Below are 18,277 nucleotides of genomic sequence, written 5' to 3'. Positions count from 1 at the left end.
ACACCAGATAATCCGAAAAAGTTCATTGTATTCTCTACGCTAACTACTCCTTAATGACGTGGTAGATATACATTGAGATTTGCAACCCCATTTGAGAACCTATAGCTTTTGGGGTCAGACATTTTGGACCCTTCTAGTAGCGAGAAGCTAGGATAGCAAACTGACACAAAGGTTTAAAAAAGTGGAATCAGTTCTGCACATGCTTCTTTCTTCTGCATTTTTTTATTGCAGAATTGCGTGAAAGATAATGAACACACCACAAGACACGAACCTTCTTGTCAGGAACTTGTAAAAATGATCATCGCTCCGACCACTAAACACCTAACATTTGGAACAACCAATTATCTAATGTTATTTTGAATTTTTACCTCAATAGATCGTATAAGAAACAAACCAAAAAAATCATTAGATAAGTATAACCACCGGTCCAAATCTCGAAAAATCTAATTGAAGACCTCCCACATAAAAAAAGATCAAATCTTGCTGGTCAAACAAAACACATGTGAATTGTTGTCAGTGTGACCCACTATTATTTTATTCATTTTATTGAAATTAAAATTTGGTGGGCTCGTCTCCGATTATGCACATCGATTTAAAGTACGCTACGTATGTGTATTGTTTTATGCTAATCCTTGTGTATATTTTAGTTATACTTTTGATTATATATATAAGAAGAAATCCAGTTTTTGTTTGTGTACTATGATAACTAATCCCTACCCTACCAAAGAAGAAAAAGAAATCTTTTGTTTCTCTACCACAAAAGAGCCTATCATCGAAAAGGCCAGCACAAGTACGAGATGTGGTAACAACTTGCAAGTGGTGACGCACAATCGTGTTCACGTTAATATCATGGTAACAAAGGGTCTCCAGAACCAAGAAACAATTAGCAGAAAGCTCCCCAAACAGAGGAAACCCAGAAAAATTAAATAAGAAAGAGTGGTGGAATTGGAATTGAATAAGGGCACGTTACAGTTTCCGAAATTGCCACATTTGACTCAGAAGAAGACAAATTAAGCTGGTAAAAGATTGAACGTGCGAAATAGAATTTGGAGCACGCCGTTTGCATTCCACCTAACTCCACCGCTCAGTTAGCTGGTCACAATATCAACCAGTCACCTAAATGAGTCGCTCATTGAAAGCTTTCAACAAACACCTTACTCTCCTCCCTCTCCCTCTACACCTACGCACTTTTTCTACCCATCCCTTCATAACTTCCTCTTCTTTCCCTCTTTTCCCACATCACGTTTCCTTCCCCAGGTTCTCTTTCGCTCACCTTCGTCCACTCTCGAGTGAGTTTCTCCTTCTCTCTGATTGGCTGTTCGCGCTTAAATTGTCTTTCTTACTGTTTTGAACTTCAGTCTTTTGCTTCTGGGGGTTCTTTCTTCTGGGATCACTGTTTTTGTTTTTTTTTCATCCCTCTTTCAACTGGGTTATTAGACCCATGAAAAAAAATTCTATCTTGAACTTGAATTTGATGGAATATATTGTTGTGGTATGTCACTACTGCATGCAGAAGTAAAGGGTGTGTTTTCCCTTTCTCTCTCCGTTCCTCTCTCTTTTATTTTTTGGGAGCTAATTTTGTTTTGATCTGAATGCACTGTATTCTGGGTGTGAGTAAGTACTACTTTTGATGGGAACTGTTCGTTGCGTTCTACTCTGTTTGTTTATATTCTAACGTTAGTTAACATCATGCATTAGCACACGGAGTTTGGATTTTTTTAAAGAAAAAAGTATCTAAGCATAGATATTATTCGAAGCATCTTGTTTGTGTTAAGCAGCTTTTTGGCTTTGTATCTATCTCCTAATTGTTGATGAAGTTGTAGCGTTGATTAGTACCGTGAAAAAACCTGGTTATTGCTTTATGGACCTTGGGTCTAAACGTTTTGGTGTCCAGGAAGATCAAGAGCTTTAAACACGAAAGATGAGGTTATCTTGACTTGTTATGAATTATGATCTTATGATAGTGATGTTGGTGTGCTTGAAAGTTTAGAAGGACCATCTTGCTTCTTGTGGTTATCTAGTCACTTTAGAAAAAAACCAAAGTGATATTATGGTTGTTCAGTTTACATCACGTGGAATCTGTTTAATATCTAATAAATCCATCTGTAAAGGTTATATGACTGTTTCTTCCTTTTATATAGCATCTGCACCTGCGACATTAATGGAGGTGGTGAGAGCAATTGCTAGGCAAGAACCTGCAGTTCATGAAAATGTTGCTATCAGAGCTGATCAGAAGAGTTATAGTTACAAGGAACTCATCTCAACAGCACAGCAGATATCTGATCTCTTGTGTGGCGGTGATGCACTAACAGTGAGTTACACCTTACAATTGCCTTACTATTGTGTTGCTAGAACAAAGCCTTCACGGGGGAAACTTAGAAGAAGCTTGAAAGTAGGGGACATTATGTTCTCAATAAGAAAACACAGTTTTTATTCTATTCAGATCTGCTAAAAATGGAAGATTAACAAAAATTTTCGTCTGTTGCTTGGCATTCGTGTGTAGTACTACATTTGTGAATATGTTTAAAATATTGACTAAACTCTAAGTGGTATCGAAACCCAGGGAAATCTTGGTGGAGCTCGAATAGGAATTGTAGCCAAGCCCTCTGCTGAATTTGTTGCTGGAATAATTGGGGTTTGGCTCAGTGGAGGTGTTGCTGTTCCCCTTGCAACCAGCTATCCAGAAGTAGAGCTCTTGTATGTGATTGATAATTCGGTATGTGTTGGAGTCTCTTTTCTTTTTTAATTTAGCTATTTAATTATTCTACTTGAACTTCGTGCTTTACTTCTGCTTTGTGGATTAAATCTTAATAGAAGTTTGATATAATATGGCTGTAGGATATATCTGCAATACTGAGTACTGAAGAGCATAGCGAATTAATGCAAAGCGTAGCCAATAAAAGCTCTTCCAAGTTTTTTCATCTTCCATCTGTTGTCAACATTTCTTCAGAGAACAACAGAAATGGACACTCACAGAATGGGAATGGGAAAATTCACGAAGACAGGATTTATTTGGATGATATCATAGGAGGATCAAGTAAGAAAATCAGTTTCAGCTTTTATAAATGGAATCGGTAGAGTCTTTCACTAGCAATCTGTTGACATTTCTTTCTTTGTTTTTCATATCCATTGGCATAGGTGAAGAAGATCCAGCACTGATTTTGTACACCAGTGGGACTACAGGTAAACCTAAGGGTGTTGTTCATACACACAAAAGCATCATTTCCCAGGTATGCTTCATGTTTATCTCTAGTTACATTTATTACATAGAATTGAAAGTTTCATCATCTACTAAAATAAAATCCTCTTCCTTATCGTGGGCTCTGTGATTGAGCAAATTAGTGTGATATTATCAATTCATGATTGAACTACTGTTTATGATTTGAATTTAATCAGAATGCATATAATCCCTGTCGACTTAAGCCTATCAGTCCAACTCATCCTGCTATTAATTTTCTAAGTATATATATATTTTTTTAATTCTGGCTTTGATTTTAGGTCCAAACTTTGGCAAAAGCATGGGAGTACACATCTGCTGACAAGTTTCTGCATTGTCTACCACTACATCATATCCTTGAAAGTTTCTTTGTATACATTGTTCAATAATTTTGAAATTATTTAAAACATAATATCATCTTTAGTATGTTTGCAAAAATATGATTTGAGATATCTTTATTATGTCAATCCTTAACGTATATGGTATACATGTTCATGGGCTTTTCAATGGTTTAATGGCCCCTCTCTATGCAGGCTCCTCGGTAATATACTCTCTTCACTTATGCTTCCAAAGAATAGACAACTAGAAAATAAAAATCTTAACTTATCTTCTAGTGGCCTCAAAATAGATAGTATCCATTTTAAACAAATTTAGTGGCTAATAATCTATTGTGTTGTTGAAGGTTGAGTTTTTGCCAAAATTTAGTGTGAGGGGAGTTTGGCAGAGATGGCGTGAGTCATATCCAACTGATGGTTCTAAGGCTGATGATGCTATAACCGTGTTCACTGGAGTAAGTATAATTCTCATAAGGATTACTCTCATATATAGTATATCATATGTTTCATTCTCATGGTACCTTGGCTGAGAAAATAACGTTTACAGATATAAACATACAAAAATAGCATTTGTAAATTGTAGGCCATTTGATGCTTTTCTATGTTATGTACTATGCTATGCACAGTTTGTTCATTTATAATTCATTTGTAAACTATTTGCTGTGATTAGAATGGGTGATCTGATTATACTTTAATCATTTTTTAAATGAAGGTTCCAACTATCTATGCCCGACTCATACAAGGTTACAATGCAATGGATCCTGAGCTTCAACAGGTTTCAGCATCTGCTGCAAATAACTTGCGTCTTATGGTAAGAAAAAGAGTCACAGTAGCATGTGTTGAACAATTTTAAAGTAATGTTTGTTCGTCAATTTTTAATATGTAACTCACTGGTGTTGAAAATTAGCATGCACGGATATTGATTTCATTCAATCTTAGAGATCTGATATATTGTCATGTTAATATTCAGATGTGTGGGTCCTCAGCGCTTCCACTACCTGTTATGCAAGAATGGGAAGCCATCACTGGGCATCGCTTATTGGAACGATATGGCATGACTGAAGTAAGTAATCTTTAGTTGAAGTCCTTCAACTTTGTACTGAATCATGTATATATATTTTAATAATTTTCTTATTCAATTTACAATGATCTTTTTAGAAGAATCTTATGGTCTTATGTTAATGTTTCTAGTTTGTTATGGCATTGTCAAATCCATTGAAAGGTGAGCGCAAGCCAGGGACTGTGGGCAAACCATTTCCTGGTATACAGGTTAGTTGATCTTGACGATGTTCTCTGCTACTTGCCATCGAAAATTGGCTGTTTTATCTCTCATTCTACTACAGCATAATCTTTTTACAAAATCAGATAGCCTAAACTACACTGTAGTAGAGACTTTAATAACTAATGGTCTGTGCTCAAGTTTCAAATCAGGTTAAGGAAACTAAATTTATTGTTCTAAACACTCAATAAAGTGATATATGACTGAAACTTGAAGGACGCATTCAATGTTTAGTTTGGCATACTATGAGATTTGTACTAAAAACCTAGAGTTGTTGTCTCAAGTGTTATGGACACTCAATGTCAAAGAAATATCCTATGGAATTTTAAGGCTGACATTTCTGTCTGCTTGACAGGTCAAGATCATTGCAGATGAAGAGAGTGAGAATGACAAAAATGTAATGGGTGAACTTTGCGTTAAAAGCCCTTCATTGTTTAAAGAATATTGGAAACTTCCTGAGGTACTTTTTCAAGTTCTTCTATTCAGTGATTCAGAAATCATCATTTAGTAATAATTGTTACCTGTTCCTTTTACTTTTTATGCTCCTCCAAACTGTTATTGAGGTATAAATAATGCATTACATGATGATTTATGTACATTATGCTACAATCTTTTCCTGTTATGCCCCACCACTATCTGTTACCGACAGGCTGTAAGCAATTATTTGAGTAACACAAGTTCCAGAATTCTAAAGATTGAACACAGTAAATGAATAGAATATTATTTCAGTAACCAAAAGTCCAAGATTCCTAATATAGGGAATGGTGAAAAGGATATCATATCTACTTCTGAGAAAATTTTCTATGTCCCTGCAGATAACGAAGGAATCATTTACTGATGATGGATTCTTCAAGACTGGAGACGCAGTTACTACAGATGAAGACGGATATTACATCATTTTAGGACGTAAGGAAATTTATATTTCTGTGTATGCTCATAAAAGTGAGAACTTTGAGTGCATCCAGTAGGATGATTCTCATGCCTTAATAACTACATATCCAGTTTGAAAATTTCTAGAATTGTCCAAGTGATTCCCATTTTTCCAAAACAAATATCACAAAAGAAGTAAGAGAAAAAAAATGCTTAAATTTGTGTACCTGTTTGTCAAAAACTTTTGTCCCTAATTGCTGATAGCCAGAGAATTTGGTTTTTCCTGATATTTTTCTTTGGACATGCATGAGAACTGAACTATTTCATCTTCATTGACCATGCATAAACATTAAGAGACCTAGAATTGAACATTGGAGGAAACGTTTGTGATAGAAATAAAACTAAAAATAACGTTCTGTACATTCTCTACGTGTTTAACAGGTACTAATGCTGATATAATCAAGGCTGGTGGCTATAAGTTATCTGCATTAGAAATTGAATCAGTAATCATAGAGGCAAGTTGCTACCATTTTTTTATGATGGGGTGTTATCAACTCCATGTATTTGTTGCATTTTTTCTCCATGGAAGAGTTGAATATAAGGGATGATATATTGATATTCACAATCAGAACATTTTTTGCAGCATCCAGCTATCTTAGAATGCTGCGTTTTAGGATTACCAGACAACGACTATGGAGAGATTGTAGGTGCAATCGTTGTGCCACATGCTGATGCTAAAAAGAAGAGAGATCAAGAATCAAAGCCTGTTCTAAGCCTAGAAGAATTAACCATATGGGCCAAAGACAAAATTGCACCTTACAAGGTAATTATTCTCAAAATTCTTATTTTTCATACCCAACCAAACAATTAAAATGCACCATTTCTGTTTTTTCTTTGCTGCTAATTACTTTGCTATCGAACAAGGCATAATTATTCTCTTCTGATAATTTGTTTATATTTTTGTCAGATTCCAACTAAACTAATCCTGTGGGAAAAACTCCCTCGTAATGCCATGGGGAAGGTAATTTACTTTTGCTTCTATTTTGTTCTTGTCAACATAATTTCCATTTTTTCACCTTGACATGCCTTCTGGAATGGAAAAGTAGTTAATAGTTTCTTCTGTGAAATTTCAGGTAAATAAAAAGGAGCTGAAGAAGCTGGTGGTTTCAGAAACAGTGAACACCATTTGAGCATTATTCAGTGGTCAAAGTTTAATGTTGTGAAGCCAGTTTTTAAAGATGGTGGAAATCTCAAATAAAATTTCACCAATTATTTATTGAAGTAGAAACCTCTGTATTCTCTCATTTATTAAGTTCAATAAGTTTTAGCATTTTATGAGAGGTAGATAAAGGAAAAAAAAATATCAGTAAGTTTAGCAAATTTAGCTTTATTTATGAAGGTGATTGATTGAATGTATTTAATGAAAAACATTCATTAAAAGTAAAAAAAAAAATGTAATATTTAGCTATTCAGTTTTTTTAGTACTCCCTTATCTGTCTTTCAGTATCTAAGTTTATTTTTATTGTAAAATGGAATGAGTTATTGAAAGGGTTCTCTGGAAATTGTTAATAATATATGTTGCTCATGCTAATAATAGTTAACAAAAAGATTCAAGAATTAACACGGACATGAAGGAACCAATGTTTTAATAAAATAGCTATTATTTTATATATTTGGATAATAATATTTTAATATATTTTTAATCCATCGTTTCAACCATTCTTAGATTATCAAAATAAATAATTGAAATGATGGATTAAAAAAAATGATCAATATATCATTATCTTATATATGTTTTGTATTCATCATTATAATTTTGGATTTTCACTTGCTTTTAACTTTGGGCCCGCTCCCCTCGATTAACACTTCTTTTTAATTTGGGCCCGCTCCAATAAACGTTAAAGTTTTTCTTTTGTCTTTGTTATACAAGAGTTTGTTCAATTTATAATAGGCTTTGAAATCCGGAAGCCAATTTCTATTTTTAAGAAAAAATTATTTACTTATTCATGCAATCTGAAATAAACTTTTAGAATTACTTTCACATTATGTAATTTAAAAGTCATTTTTGAGATTAGTAATTTAAAATTGATTTCTTAATATGAAAGTCTATTCTGTATTGTACAAACTGAAAGTTATTTTAAAGCTGTATTATGAATTGGACAATTAGAAATTATTTTTTTTAAATAAATTTACCTGTCAATTATACAATTCAAAATAAACTTTTAAATTTCAAATTTGAACGTTACTATTCACAATCAGTTCTAGATTCTACAATCGGAAAAATTTTCAAGTCACAAATAGACAATAATCGAGAAAGGTGCTCGAGGAAATAGGCAATAATGAAATGAAAAATGATAGTTTCTTCCTGAACGTCCATATATTTCTTCGATTTTTCCTCATCAAAATAGGAATTTTCTTTATATAGAGGTGCCGGAAGAAATATATGGAGGTGCACGAAGAAGCTGACATAAAAAATGAAGCAAAGCCGGTTTATGTATATGGGCCTGGGTTAGACCATGGCCCAGTGAATTCATGTTCTTCTTCCCTTGTGTTTTCATTTCAAGCGCGTTCTCTCGTTACTTGTTGTTGCTCTGTGTCCGCTGCTGCAAAGTGCAAAACCTGAGACAGTGAGAGAAATGGAGAAGATGAAAATAGAAGAGGTTCAGTCTACCACCAAGAAACAGCGTGTTGCTACTCACACTCACATCAAAGGCCTAGGGCTCGAGGTTCCTTCTCCTTCCTCTTTCTCATCCTCTTCTGTGTTAGGTCTGCAATTTTCAGTTTCAATTTTAGTTTGATTATTGTTGCTCAGGCGAGTGGAAAAGCATCGCGTTTTGCCGCCGGCTTCGTCGGCCAAGTTGAAGCCAGAGAAGCTTCCGGTCTCGTAGTCGACATGATTCGCCAGAAGAAGATGGCCGGCCGTGCACTCCTTCTCGCCGGACCACCTGGAACCGGAAAGACTGCACTGGCACTCGGGATAAGCCAAGAGCTTGGCACCAAGGTTCAACATTCATTCTTCTGCTTTTTATTTGCTTGAGAAAAAGAAAACTATGTTCTGTTAGTGTAAAACATTTTAACGTTCTCAACTAATTATAAACCGTTGTGTATATATTGTATATGTTAATTTTGTCATTCACTTTTGTTATAACGATCTTAAGAGTCATAGCGAGTCATAGCAACGGATATATTTTTTTTTAATTGGATGACACTCGGTGTATAGCCATTTATTGAACTCGTTGTTTTTTTATTTTGGTGTTTTTACCGTCATTTTCACTGTTAATAAGGTTTATGCCACTCTGTAGGTTCCATTCTGTCCAATGGTTGGCTCTGAAGTGTACTCCTCAGAAGTGAAGAAGACTGAAGTGCTCATGGAAAATTTTCGACGGGCCATTGGTCTGCGTATAAAGGAAAACAAGGAAGTGTATGAAGGAGAGGTGAGTTTATAGCTGCTGTCTCTTATCAATACTGGTTGTGCATTGTAACTATTGTTGTTGATGTTTTTGCTGGTCTTGTATAAGGTGACTGAGCTCACTCCCGAAGAAACTGAGAGCGTATCAGGTGGTTATGGTAAAAGTATTAGCCATGTGATAATTGGATTGAAGACAGTGAAAGGAACCAAGCAACTCAAGTTGGATCCCACCATATATGATGCCTTGATCAAGGAAAAGGTGAGGTTTATGATTTCCTCTTGCTCTTTGTGTGCTACCATTTGTAAATTAGTTATGAGTTATTAATTTATTTGGTTTATTTTGTGTGGGGCTGTTTTATTTTTAAAGGTATGTAATATTTGTGTGAACAAATGTGTGATGTTTTGATTTGGGACTTCTGCATACGTGGTGCAGGTAGCCGTTGGGGATGTTATATACATTGAGGCAAATAGTGGCGCTGTAAAAAGGGTGGGTCGAAGTGATGCTTTTGCTACAGAGTTTGACCTTGAGGCAGAAGAGTATGTTCCACTTCCCAAGGGAGAGGTTCACAAGAAAAAGGAGATTGTTCAGGTATTTTATTTGAAACCAATTTTATATCAATGTAATGCCTCTTAGAGTTTCTATTTTAGTATTATTATTATTTATTTATTTCTGATCTCTTATTGTGATTTGAATTGCTTGTTCTTAAAGGATGTAACCTTACATGATCTGGATGCTGCCAATGCACGACCTCAAGGGGGACAAGATATTCTATCTCTTATGGGTCAGATGATGAAACCCAGGAAAACAGAAATCACTGACAAGTTGAGACAAGAAATTAACAAGGTATTTTCAGAACTTCTGATACAAGTTTCTAGTCTATTCTTTAATTAATTGTGGGAAAAATTAAGGGTCTAAAGATGAGGGTTTCTCTTGACAATTCTCCAAATACATCCAATGACAATTGGATGTATGACCTATTGTTACAGATGTTTTATACATAAATTGAAAATGGTGATTGATTAGATTATATTTGTGAGTTATAACCAGAAGAAACCAAAGGTAAAAGAAAAGCGGGGATAATATGGAAACAAGAGGGTAACTGTTTTTGTTGGTGACAGGTTGTCAATCGATATATTGATGAAGGTGTGGCAGAGCTTGTCCCTGGAGTTCTATTTATCGATGAGGTGACTGTGTCATTAAACTTCTCACTAACTAATTAGTGCATTACTAATGCATCTAAATAATTAAGTATTAATGCTTCTTTGCAGGTTCATATGTTAGACATGGAGTGTTTTTCATATTTGAATCGTGCTTTAGAGAGCTCCCTATCTCCAATAGTAATATTTGCTACTAATAGAGGAATATGTAATGTAAGGTACGATGAAAATAATGTTCCTTTTAAAGTTTTTGTCCAGTGGTAAATTTTGATAAATAAAATGAATGCAGTGTGATGATTGGTAGCCAGTCATTCTTGGCGTATTTTTATCATAGCAGGTCTCACCATGGGACTTATTAGTTTTTTCAAATAACTCCTTGATGTTGAGTTTAACTCTCGTCCATATAAGACTCCAATGCTTGTCACTAGTAAAGATTGAAAAATAAGCGTCTGTTTGTAGACCCTCGTTGACGTTTAGGGTATATTTGACACTTAATTGACAATTTTACGTCAATCAATGTGAACTTGAAGTAAATGGTCATATTGATTAGTTGTTAGATTGGTATGGTTGGATTTTAATTATCTCACCTTGCTAAATTTGAACATTATTGCCTGCTTTTTTATACAGAGGAACTGATATGAGCAGTCCTCACGGCATACCTGTTGACCTACTGGATCGGTTGGTGATCATTCGAACACAAATCTACGGTCCTGCTGAAATGATACAGGTAGTATTACCTTCATATTTCTTTGACTATACTTTAAAGATGTTAAGTGTTATGTATTTTGATATGTCCAACATACATGCTACTTACCTGTGCAACAGATTCTAGCTATCCGTGCTCAAGTGGAGGAACTGGTGGTGGATGACGAAAGTTTAGCTTTCCTTGGGGATATTGGACAACGAACATCTTTAAGGTCTGCATATTCTAGATTGTCTGTTCTCCTATCCTATACTTTTCCTTATGTTTCTTACACCTGTTGCTTGCTTACCAGGCATGCAGTTCAACTGTTATCACCTGCCAGCATTGTAGCAAAAATGAATGGCAGAGACAATATATGCAAGGTAATAATGAAGTTGAACTATTTGATATCAGCATTTGAAATAATGTTCACTACGTGCTTATCTTCAACTTTATGAATTATTATTATTATTGTGAAATTTATAGGCGGATCTTGAAGAGGTTTGTTCATTATATTTGGATGCCAAATCATCTGCCAAATTACTTCAAGAGCAGCAGGAGAAATACATTTCGTAATATTATTATTTTCAAACTGTTGCAAGAGCTGGTGGTTGGGTTTTAATTACAACCGGTTTGCTTGTTGCTTCTCTGCTGTCCCCTGCATGATCCGAGACCATTGGTTCATAGAATTCATCTGGGTATTATTGATGGTAGCAGAAACCTGAGACAAGAAAACCAGTCACTGGATTAGAGTCAAAGGGTTAAAGTGTGCTGTAATTTTTTGCTGAAATTGTTTTGAGATTATTTCTTATGTTTCGACGACTGAAACAGAAAGGCAACATGGAATGTAACGAGGCAGTTTTTTCCCCCATGTTTTCGATTCTTTTTCTTCTGCACTTCAAAATTTACTTATGTTCATCAAACTTAATGGTCTTAAACTTCTATCCCCTCAATTCTACAGCTTTCTGCTTGCTTTTGGAATACTTTAGGACGTGCTTAACTAATGTTTTTAAAAACGTTAATAATGTTAACTAATGTTTTTTTCTCTTTTTCTAAGTAATTCTTTTTTATTTTACTTTAATGAAATAAATTTTATAAATGTCGTCAGACGAAAATTATATCTATTTATTCAATTTTAAAATATGTATTACACTTAATAAAAATATATACTTAGACCAATTTAGTTATTGCAAACAAGATATAAAAATAAATTTAATTTCTGAAATATGCATATTTTATTTCATATTTTATATAATTAAGTTAATAAATAGGTTTAATTATAAATGTACTCAAATAATTAATTTAAATTTGTAGTTTTTATTATCTTAGATATTTTAAACAAATTAATATTAAAGTTCACGTGATCCTCGCGTGCTCTCTTTTTTTCCACACACTGTTTTCAACCATTACGTGAAACTCGCATGCTTAAAAGAAAAGCTTAACACGGCACGACTTTCATCTAATGAATAAAGGTTAGAATAAACAAAGAAAAACAAAATCAGAGAATGTGAAAAATGCTACCTGTTCCATACACAAACAATCGTTTCCACTAAATACGGCACTTTCACACTAATGTTCATTCTTTACCAAGAGTTAAAACCTCTTACAGCCAAATTAAAAGTTTGCAATGAAATAGATTGTATAAATGTTAAAAAAAAGAAGTTATTGTGTTTAAAAATAAAATATAAATTTAATTGTCTTAATCATTAAATAAAGTATGTATTCATAGATTTTTTTTTTAAAAATAAAATTGGATAATCTCTTTCTGAACTCATTTTTTAAATATTAAATCATTTTTAACTCTTAAAATCAGTTTCGACCTAGAGGGCTTTGAAACCAAAACCATTTTTAAACCGAATCGCATAAAATCCAAACTGGTTTAGAACTGAATAAATATAAAAGTATTGTAACTTTGTCATAAAACAGAGTTGACTTTGTAACCAGTTTTTACAACCTTAAGAAAGAATGATGAAATGAATTATGAATTGAGAAAAGTTTTGTTTCGGTCGGTTTTCTGCGATGATCGAGAAAGAGAAGAAAAATCGTTGTTTTGAGGATGTTCAGAAATGGATAAAAGGTCTCTCAGATGGAACTTATGGTAATCAGATAGAGACTTCCACCACAAAGGGTCTTCGGCTTGTAAAAGCACACAAAGGTTTTCTTCTTTGTGACATGATCATACACACTGGCTTGTTGGTAATAAAGCATTCATCTTTGTGTTTCATTTTAAGCCTTTTTTTTGGTTATGTTATGTCTGAATCAATCACAGTTATGGCTTTTGTTTCTATAGGATGAAAGTGGAAACTGGCATGTGAGTGCAATAGCAACATTAGTAGACATGGTTGGAAGTGTTGCACCCTACACACTTAACCAATGTCACCATGTCACTCTTGACTTAAATATCTCATACTTCTCAATGGCAAAGGTTCAGGTAGTTTTCTCTTCATCTTGACATCTAAATATCTTTGGTTTTTGTTAAGGGATTTTGTGTTCTTAGACGAACATGTTAACCTTTTCGTAACAATGATATCAGAGTTTTGCAATGAACCGCAAGGTGCCACTTTCTGAAAGATGGACCTTTGTTAAGAGATTTTGTGTTCTTGTATGAATGGATTAACCTTTTTGTAACAGTTTTTGTGAATTTTTGTAAGACAAATGCATTTATTAATTCTACCTACCAACAATAGGAAGAGGTTGAAATAGAAGCAAAGGTTGTTGGAAAGAAGGATGATTTAACTTCAGTGATTGTGGAAGTCAGAAAAAAGAAGAATGCAGAATTGGTTGCTCTAGGAAAATTGTGGATGGCAGTATCTACAAAGAATGCAAAACACCAAGCTAGTAAACTCTAACCAATGTTTCCTTTACATTTTTTTTGTTAATGCAGATTCTGCTTTTCTTCTACCATGTGAAAGTAAACTGTTTCAATCAAAAGTGACATGTTGTAGCTGTTTCATTGATACTCCTTCTATTAAAGTAGAAATTACTTCTAAACAATGAATATCATGTTCTAGCTGTTGATATCTGCAACTACTACATATCAGAACATGAAAATATATAAATATGGCTATCCAAGTAGTATATGTTCCTACAAAGTTCAACATCTCAACTAGTAAAGCATATACTTTTTCTATTCACTGTGAATCTGCAGGTACTTCAGTTAACTCTTCTTCCTTTGAACCATTGTGTTCACTAACTTTTACAACCTTTTCAATAGACCCTCAATAATTATTCATTGTCAAATTTAGTTAACTCTTCACATTTAAGCCAATATCTTCACTGTCATGTGAATGTGATGCCTTGCTCACAGTGCCATTTTGAGTTAATGGTTTCTCATTTGAACTATTTTCTTCAGAAAACATAGATAGTTGATCAACTGTGGGTCCATAAGCCCAACTGCATACCAGATAATACAGTATATTAACAGCATTGAGTAGAGCAAGAAGCCAATAGTACTTATCATAACGACCCTTGTTAATGTTATCCAAAACCCACCCTTCTTTTCCTCCTCTTGAAGTAACATGTTCCACAGTGCTGAAAATCAAACTAGATAAAAAGTTTCCTGCAGCCATTCCAAGTCCAAAGAGGCAAGAAGCAATACTTGACATAGTTCTGGGAAACTCTGTGTAATAGAACTCATTTTGGCCTATTGCATTGAATGATTCAGCCATTCCTGCCAAGAAAAGCTGAGGAACAAGCCACATTCCAGACATATTCAACACTGCATGCATGTCATTAACATGTCCCTCTCTGATTGCTCTTCTTCTCCTTATAGTCTCCACAATTGCTGCAGTTGAATAATGGAGTAAAGAGAAACACAATCCAATTCCCATTCTTCTCTTGGCACTGATCCTAACCGGTTTTCCTACAATCTTTGATGCTAGAGGAATAATGGCACGGTCATAAAGAGCCACCCAAAGAAATATTGTAATCACCAACACTACAGGAAAAGAACCTGCAGGAACTTCAAAGTTAGAACTGATGTGCCTGTTGAGGGATTTAGCTTGCAGTATTCCAAAAGATCCTCCAATGTTAACTGATACCATGATCCCTGTAGACCACAGAGGAATAACTTTCATAATAGCTTTTAGTTCTTCCACTTGTTCTATTGTGCAGAGACTCCACGGATCCGTGGCTGATCCATCACAGGCTATATCTTTCTCAGGATCTTGAATGATGCAAGCTTTATTCAGAAACCTGGAAAACAAAGCATTGCAAAAGTTCATATTTTTTTGATCCAGTGAATAAGAATAAGCACAACATAACATGATAAAATAATGATAGTGTTATGTTATCGACCTTAGTTTTTCATCAGGAACAAGAAGATCAGAGTCCTTCCTACGATGGTACTTTTCAGCTGAGTTGTTGTTCCTTGGTGGTAATGGAAGCTTCCGGTTCTTATAGGCCACAACAATTACTTGTACTAGACCAGTGATTAAGCTGCCCTGAACTTTGTTCTTTACATAAAGTGGAGAAGCAATGAAAAACAATAAAGTGGACATGAACATAAGTGCTGTTGGAACTCCAAAACCCAGTTTCCACCCAAAATGATCTTGGATGTAAACTATGACTGTGAGGGCTATTATGACAGCAAAAGCTGTGAAAGCATAATACCAGCTGAAAAATGTTTCTAAGACCCTCTGGTTTTTGGGGTTATCTTTTTTATTGACCTGGTCTGCACCAAATGGCATGGAACATGAAAGACCACCATTTCCAAGTGACATGAGAGCAAAGGAAGAGATTAGCATTGTCATTTGCCCAGTTGTTGCTGAGTTACATCTTTCAGGTTCTTGATTGCAAGGAAGAGGCTTTGCTTGTGGAATCATTGCTGTTAGCCACAAGAGTGTCATTCCCTGTTCAAAGAACAAAACAAGTTTTGATAAAATCAATGTTTTGAATATCTTGTAACGCTCAAACTGGTTTTTTCGGTGTTGTTCTTTACTTAACATTAGAAAGATACTATTTTGGTACTTTAAAAATGTGATTATCAATGTATTTTGAAGACACAACAGAAGAATAATACAGAAAAACCAGCAGAGAATCTAAAGTTTTTGAAGAGTACCAGGAAAGTGATGGTGGATCCTAACCCAACAGAGAGGAATCGACCCAAGTAAGAATCAGCAATGAAAGCACCTACGAGTGGTGTGATATTGCTTGTTGCAGAGGACAATAGAAGCAATTGTGTTGCTTTGGCTAAATGAAAATGGTAACTCCCCATCAAATACAGTATCATGTTTGGTAGAAGACCAAATGTTGCAACTCTTGCAAGTGCCTCATTTGCTGCAACAACACAAACAACCAAAACCAGAAACCATGAGAATCCATCAATCTGAAGCAACCAAACCAAACCAAACCAAACCAGAAAATGTTTTTGTTTACCCATGATGAAAGGCATGGTAACAAAACCACCCTTTTCCTTGTGTGGTCGTTGAATGTGTTGTGAAGCCATCATTTCAACTTCTCTCGAACAAAGCTCCACTTGCTTCTCCATTGTTGCCTCCTTCACAATGCAAACACAGAGTTTGGGAGCTCTTAAATACCAGTTTTCATGCAGCAGATAAAAATGTCAGAACTTGCAAGAGCTCGAAAGTACCATGTTTCTGTTTCTGTGTGTCTCTGTTAGAACATGTTACTTATAGCAAACATTTTCTATGTTATCACTGTCCAACGATACTTACAATGTATGAGGTAATGTTAATAATGCTTTGTTCATCACATACATGAATCAGATGCATGATGCACCATATTTTCACTGCAATTTTTTTCAAATGCTAATAATCAAATTTAGCAAGTAAATGTCAAAGTGGGACTTTCTGATTTTAATCAACTATGGGGTATGAATTTTGTTACTTTAACAGAAGAATTGTAAAAACAGTTTACCATTTTTAATTTATTAATTATGTTATATCTCTAATTCAGTGTGAATTTTTTAATAGATTCAAACCCATCACTTTATTCTTACGTATAATTAATAGAAAATTTACAATCGATAAAATAAAAATTATTTATTATTTATTATATATATATTTTTAATATCTTCTGAGAATTTGAGCTCTGTACATGAGACAAACAAAAAGAATCTATTTGATGTTCATACAAAACAAAAAACATTTTACATATACTATTTCCCATCAACCTTTCTTTGTTTCTCCATCAATTAGTTTCTTCTCAATCTCGTTCATTCAATCAATCATTTTATAATTTTTAGAAACCGTTGCCTCTAAAAAAAGACCATTTATAAATATAAAATTAGTGAAAAAGAGAAGAAGTTTACTTTACCTAAAACTTTGTGAAAAGGACATGAAAGGAAAGTTTGTAATTTTGCTAGTGTTTTGGAATCTTGTGATCATCTCATCTCAGCTTTATTTTCTGGTCTACTTGAATTTCAAAAGGCAAATTTGTAGTGCGTTACACTTTGCCTTTCCTCTTTAAAATTTATTATATTCCTGAAACTATTAGAAATTTTTATATTATATGAAATTTATTTGCAAATTGTTAAAAAAAATTGTAAAAATAAAAAACTTTTTCTGCCATCTTTTTTAAAAATCTTAATTGGAAGGTAATTTCTTCGTGAATAATCATTTTCTATAAAATTATTAAATTTATAAGTATTTTCTACAAAATTTGTTGCGAAAAGTGTTTTATACAAAATATTTTGTAAAAAAATTGGTAATAATTTCTTGCAATTTTTTTTTCACAACAAAATTTGTAAATATTTTCTACGAAAAAAATTTCAAAACAAAATTGATAGGAAATATGAATTTTTTTAGTAGTATAAAGACTAAAAAACATTTGCATAATACATTATCAAAACCACAAAACCATAGATACTCATTATTCATTTCTAAAATAATGACTCTGCCTTAGTTGAACAAAATAATTATCAGTCAATCTTACTTTTTTTTAGTTTAATTAAACTAGTTTAAGTGAAATTTTATAAGTATGCTTTGATATGCATTGCGATAATATTATTAGAATAAATTATTGTCTACAATTCAAAATCCCCTTTTAGTCTTATTTTGAAAATAATGAATATTTAAATTATCTTTAACTTTGATTATAAAATAATATGGACATGGACCAATCTTAGAAGACTATAGTATAGGAGGTTTTGACTCCCAATTTTTTTTTCAATATGCATATTAATATATAAATAATTTTATAAAATTTTAATATATTTCTCAAATTTATACGCATCTATCTTGACATTTTTAAAATATTTTTATATATTTGACATTTCTAAAATTTATATACATCTATTTTACATTTTCAAAATATTTATTGAGAATTCAACTTGAATGTGAAACCATTAAATATATTAGAACACGTT

At 33.6% G+C, this 18,277-nt stretch overlaps 4 protein-coding genes across 5 annotated transcripts; 3 read left to right on the top strand and 1 right to left on the bottom strand.

Moving 5' to 3' along the window:
- The first annotated feature begins 751 nt into the window (after positions 1-751).
- On the top strand, positions 752-7,182 carry AAE13 (AMP-dependent synthetase and ligase family protein). Its single transcript, XM_085668280.1, has 17 exons — positions 752-1,289; positions 2,142-2,311; positions 2,564-2,716; positions 2,839-3,037; positions 3,139-3,230; positions 3,499-3,570; positions 3,708-3,758; positions 3,900-4,007; positions 4,265-4,363; positions 4,523-4,615; positions 4,744-4,821; positions 5,187-5,291; positions 5,647-5,737; positions 6,143-6,216; positions 6,345-6,524; positions 6,669-6,722; positions 6,835-7,182. The coding sequence occupies exons 1-17, from the start codon at positions 1,121-1,123 to the stop codon at positions 6,889-6,891; spliced, it is 1,845 nt and encodes a 614-aa protein (XP_085524406.1). The 5' UTR covers positions 752-1,120; the 3' UTR covers positions 6,892-7,182.
- Positions 7,183-8,258: 1,076 nt separating this feature from the next.
- Positions 8,259-11,821, top strand: RIN1 (P-loop containing nucleoside triphosphate hydrolases superfamily protein). Its single transcript, XM_028050390.1, has 12 exons — positions 8,259-8,427; positions 8,514-8,702; positions 9,004-9,135; positions 9,220-9,369; positions 9,544-9,699; positions 9,820-9,954; positions 10,230-10,295; positions 10,380-10,486; positions 10,896-10,995; positions 11,094-11,185; positions 11,264-11,333; positions 11,437-11,821. The coding sequence occupies exons 1-12, from the start codon at positions 8,338-8,340 to the stop codon at positions 11,524-11,526; spliced, it is 1,377 nt and encodes a 458-aa protein (XP_027906191.1). The 5' UTR covers positions 8,259-8,337; the 3' UTR covers positions 11,527-11,821.
- A 1,034-nt stretch (positions 11,822-12,855) lies between these two features.
- On the top strand, positions 12,856-13,944 carry LOC114167105 (uncharacterized). The gene is made up of 3 exons (XM_028052057.2): positions 12,856-13,146; positions 13,241-13,381; positions 13,638-13,944. Exons 1-3 carry the CDS (start codon positions 12,970-12,972, stop codon positions 13,797-13,799), a joined length of 480 nt encoding a protein of 159 aa, XP_027907858.1. The 5' UTR covers positions 12,856-12,969; the 3' UTR covers positions 13,800-13,944.
- On the bottom strand, positions 13,870-16,653 carry LOC114167103 (protein NRT1/ PTR FAMILY 1.2-like). 2 transcript variants are annotated; one of them, XM_028052056.2, is made up of 4 exons: positions 16,327-16,649; positions 16,010-16,227; positions 15,247-15,800; positions 13,870-15,144 (listed from the first exon to the last, which is right to left on the bottom strand). In XM_028052056.2, the coding sequence occupies exons 1-4, from the start codon at positions 16,436-16,438 to the stop codon at positions 14,196-14,198; spliced, it is 1,833 nt and encodes a 610-aa protein (XP_027907857.1). In that variant the 5' UTR covers positions 16,439-16,649; the 3' UTR covers positions 13,870-14,195. The 2 variants fall into 2 exon arrangements, with proteins under 2 accessions (XP_027907857.1, XP_027907856.1); XM_028052055.2 differs by having other exon boundaries at positions 16,010-16,653.
- Between the last annotated feature and the right edge of the window lie 1,624 nt (positions 16,654-18,277).

This window comes from Vigna unguiculata, chromosome 10 (genome assembly GCF_037176805.1).
Source record: "Vigna unguiculata cultivar grain cowpea cultivar isolate G323 ecotype 2 chromosome 10, ASM3717680v1, whole genome shotgun sequence".
Taxonomy (NCBI): Eukaryota; Viridiplantae; Streptophyta; class Magnoliopsida; order Fabales; family Fabaceae; genus Vigna; species Vigna unguiculata.
Note: the sequence above shows the minus strand (reverse complement) of the source record. Positions and strands in the feature narration are given on the sequence as shown.

What these genes read in the sequence shown, in the direction of transcription:
- LOC114167103 (XM_028052055.2), bottom strand. Translation starts at nt 16,438, where the DNA reads ATGGAGAAGCAAGTGGAGCTTTGTTCGAGAGAAGTTGAAATGATGGCT. An exon ending in GATCCACCATCACTTTCCTG is followed by an intron (nt 15,801 to 16,009) that starts GTACTCTTCAAA and finishes TTCTTTGAACAG; the next exon opens with GGAATGACACTCTTGTGGCT. An exon ending in GTTCCTGATGAAAAACTAAG is followed by an intron (nt 15,145 to 15,246) that starts GTCGATAACATA and finishes TTTGTTTTCCAG; the next exon opens with GTTTCTGAATAAAGCTTGCA.
- RIN1 (XM_028050390.1), top strand. Translation starts at nt 8,338, where the DNA reads ATGGAGAAGATGAAAATAGAAGAGGTTCAGTCTACCACCAAGAAACAG. An exon ending in TGAGACAAGAAATTAACAAG is followed by an intron (nt 9,955 to 10,229) that starts GTATTTTCAGAA and finishes TGTTGGTGACAG; the next exon opens with GTTGTCAATCGATATATTGA. An exon ending in GAGTTCTATTTATCGATGAG is followed by an intron (nt 10,296 to 10,379) that starts GTGACTGTGTCA and finishes GCTTCTTTGCAG; the next exon opens with GTTCATATGTTAGACATGGA.
- LOC114167105 (XM_028052057.2), top strand. Translation starts at nt 12,970, where the DNA reads ATGATCGAGAAAGAGAAGAAAAATCGTTGTTTTGAGGATGTTCAGAAA. An exon ending in TCATACACACTGGCTTGTTG is followed by an intron (nt 13,147 to 13,240) that starts GTAATAAAGCAT and finishes TTGTTTCTATAG; the next exon opens with GATGAAAGTGGAAACTGGCA. An exon ending in TCTCAATGGCAAAGGTTCAG is followed by an intron (nt 13,382 to 13,637) that starts GTAGTTTTCTCT and finishes TACCAACAATAG; the next exon opens with GAAGAGGTTGAAATAGAAGC.
- AAE13 (XM_085668280.1), top strand. Translation starts at nt 1,121, where the DNA reads ATGAGTCGCTCATTGAAAGCTTTCAACAAACACCTTACTCTCCTCCCT. An exon ending in ATTGTCTACCACTACATCAT is followed by an intron (nt 3,571 to 3,707) that starts ATCCTTGAAAGT and finishes TATGGTATACAT; the next exon opens with GTTCATGGGCTTTTCAATGG. An exon ending in CTCGTAATGCCATGGGGAAG is followed by an intron (nt 6,723 to 6,834) that starts GTAATTTACTTT and finishes GTGAAATTTCAG; the next exon opens with GTAAATAAAAAGGAGCTGAA.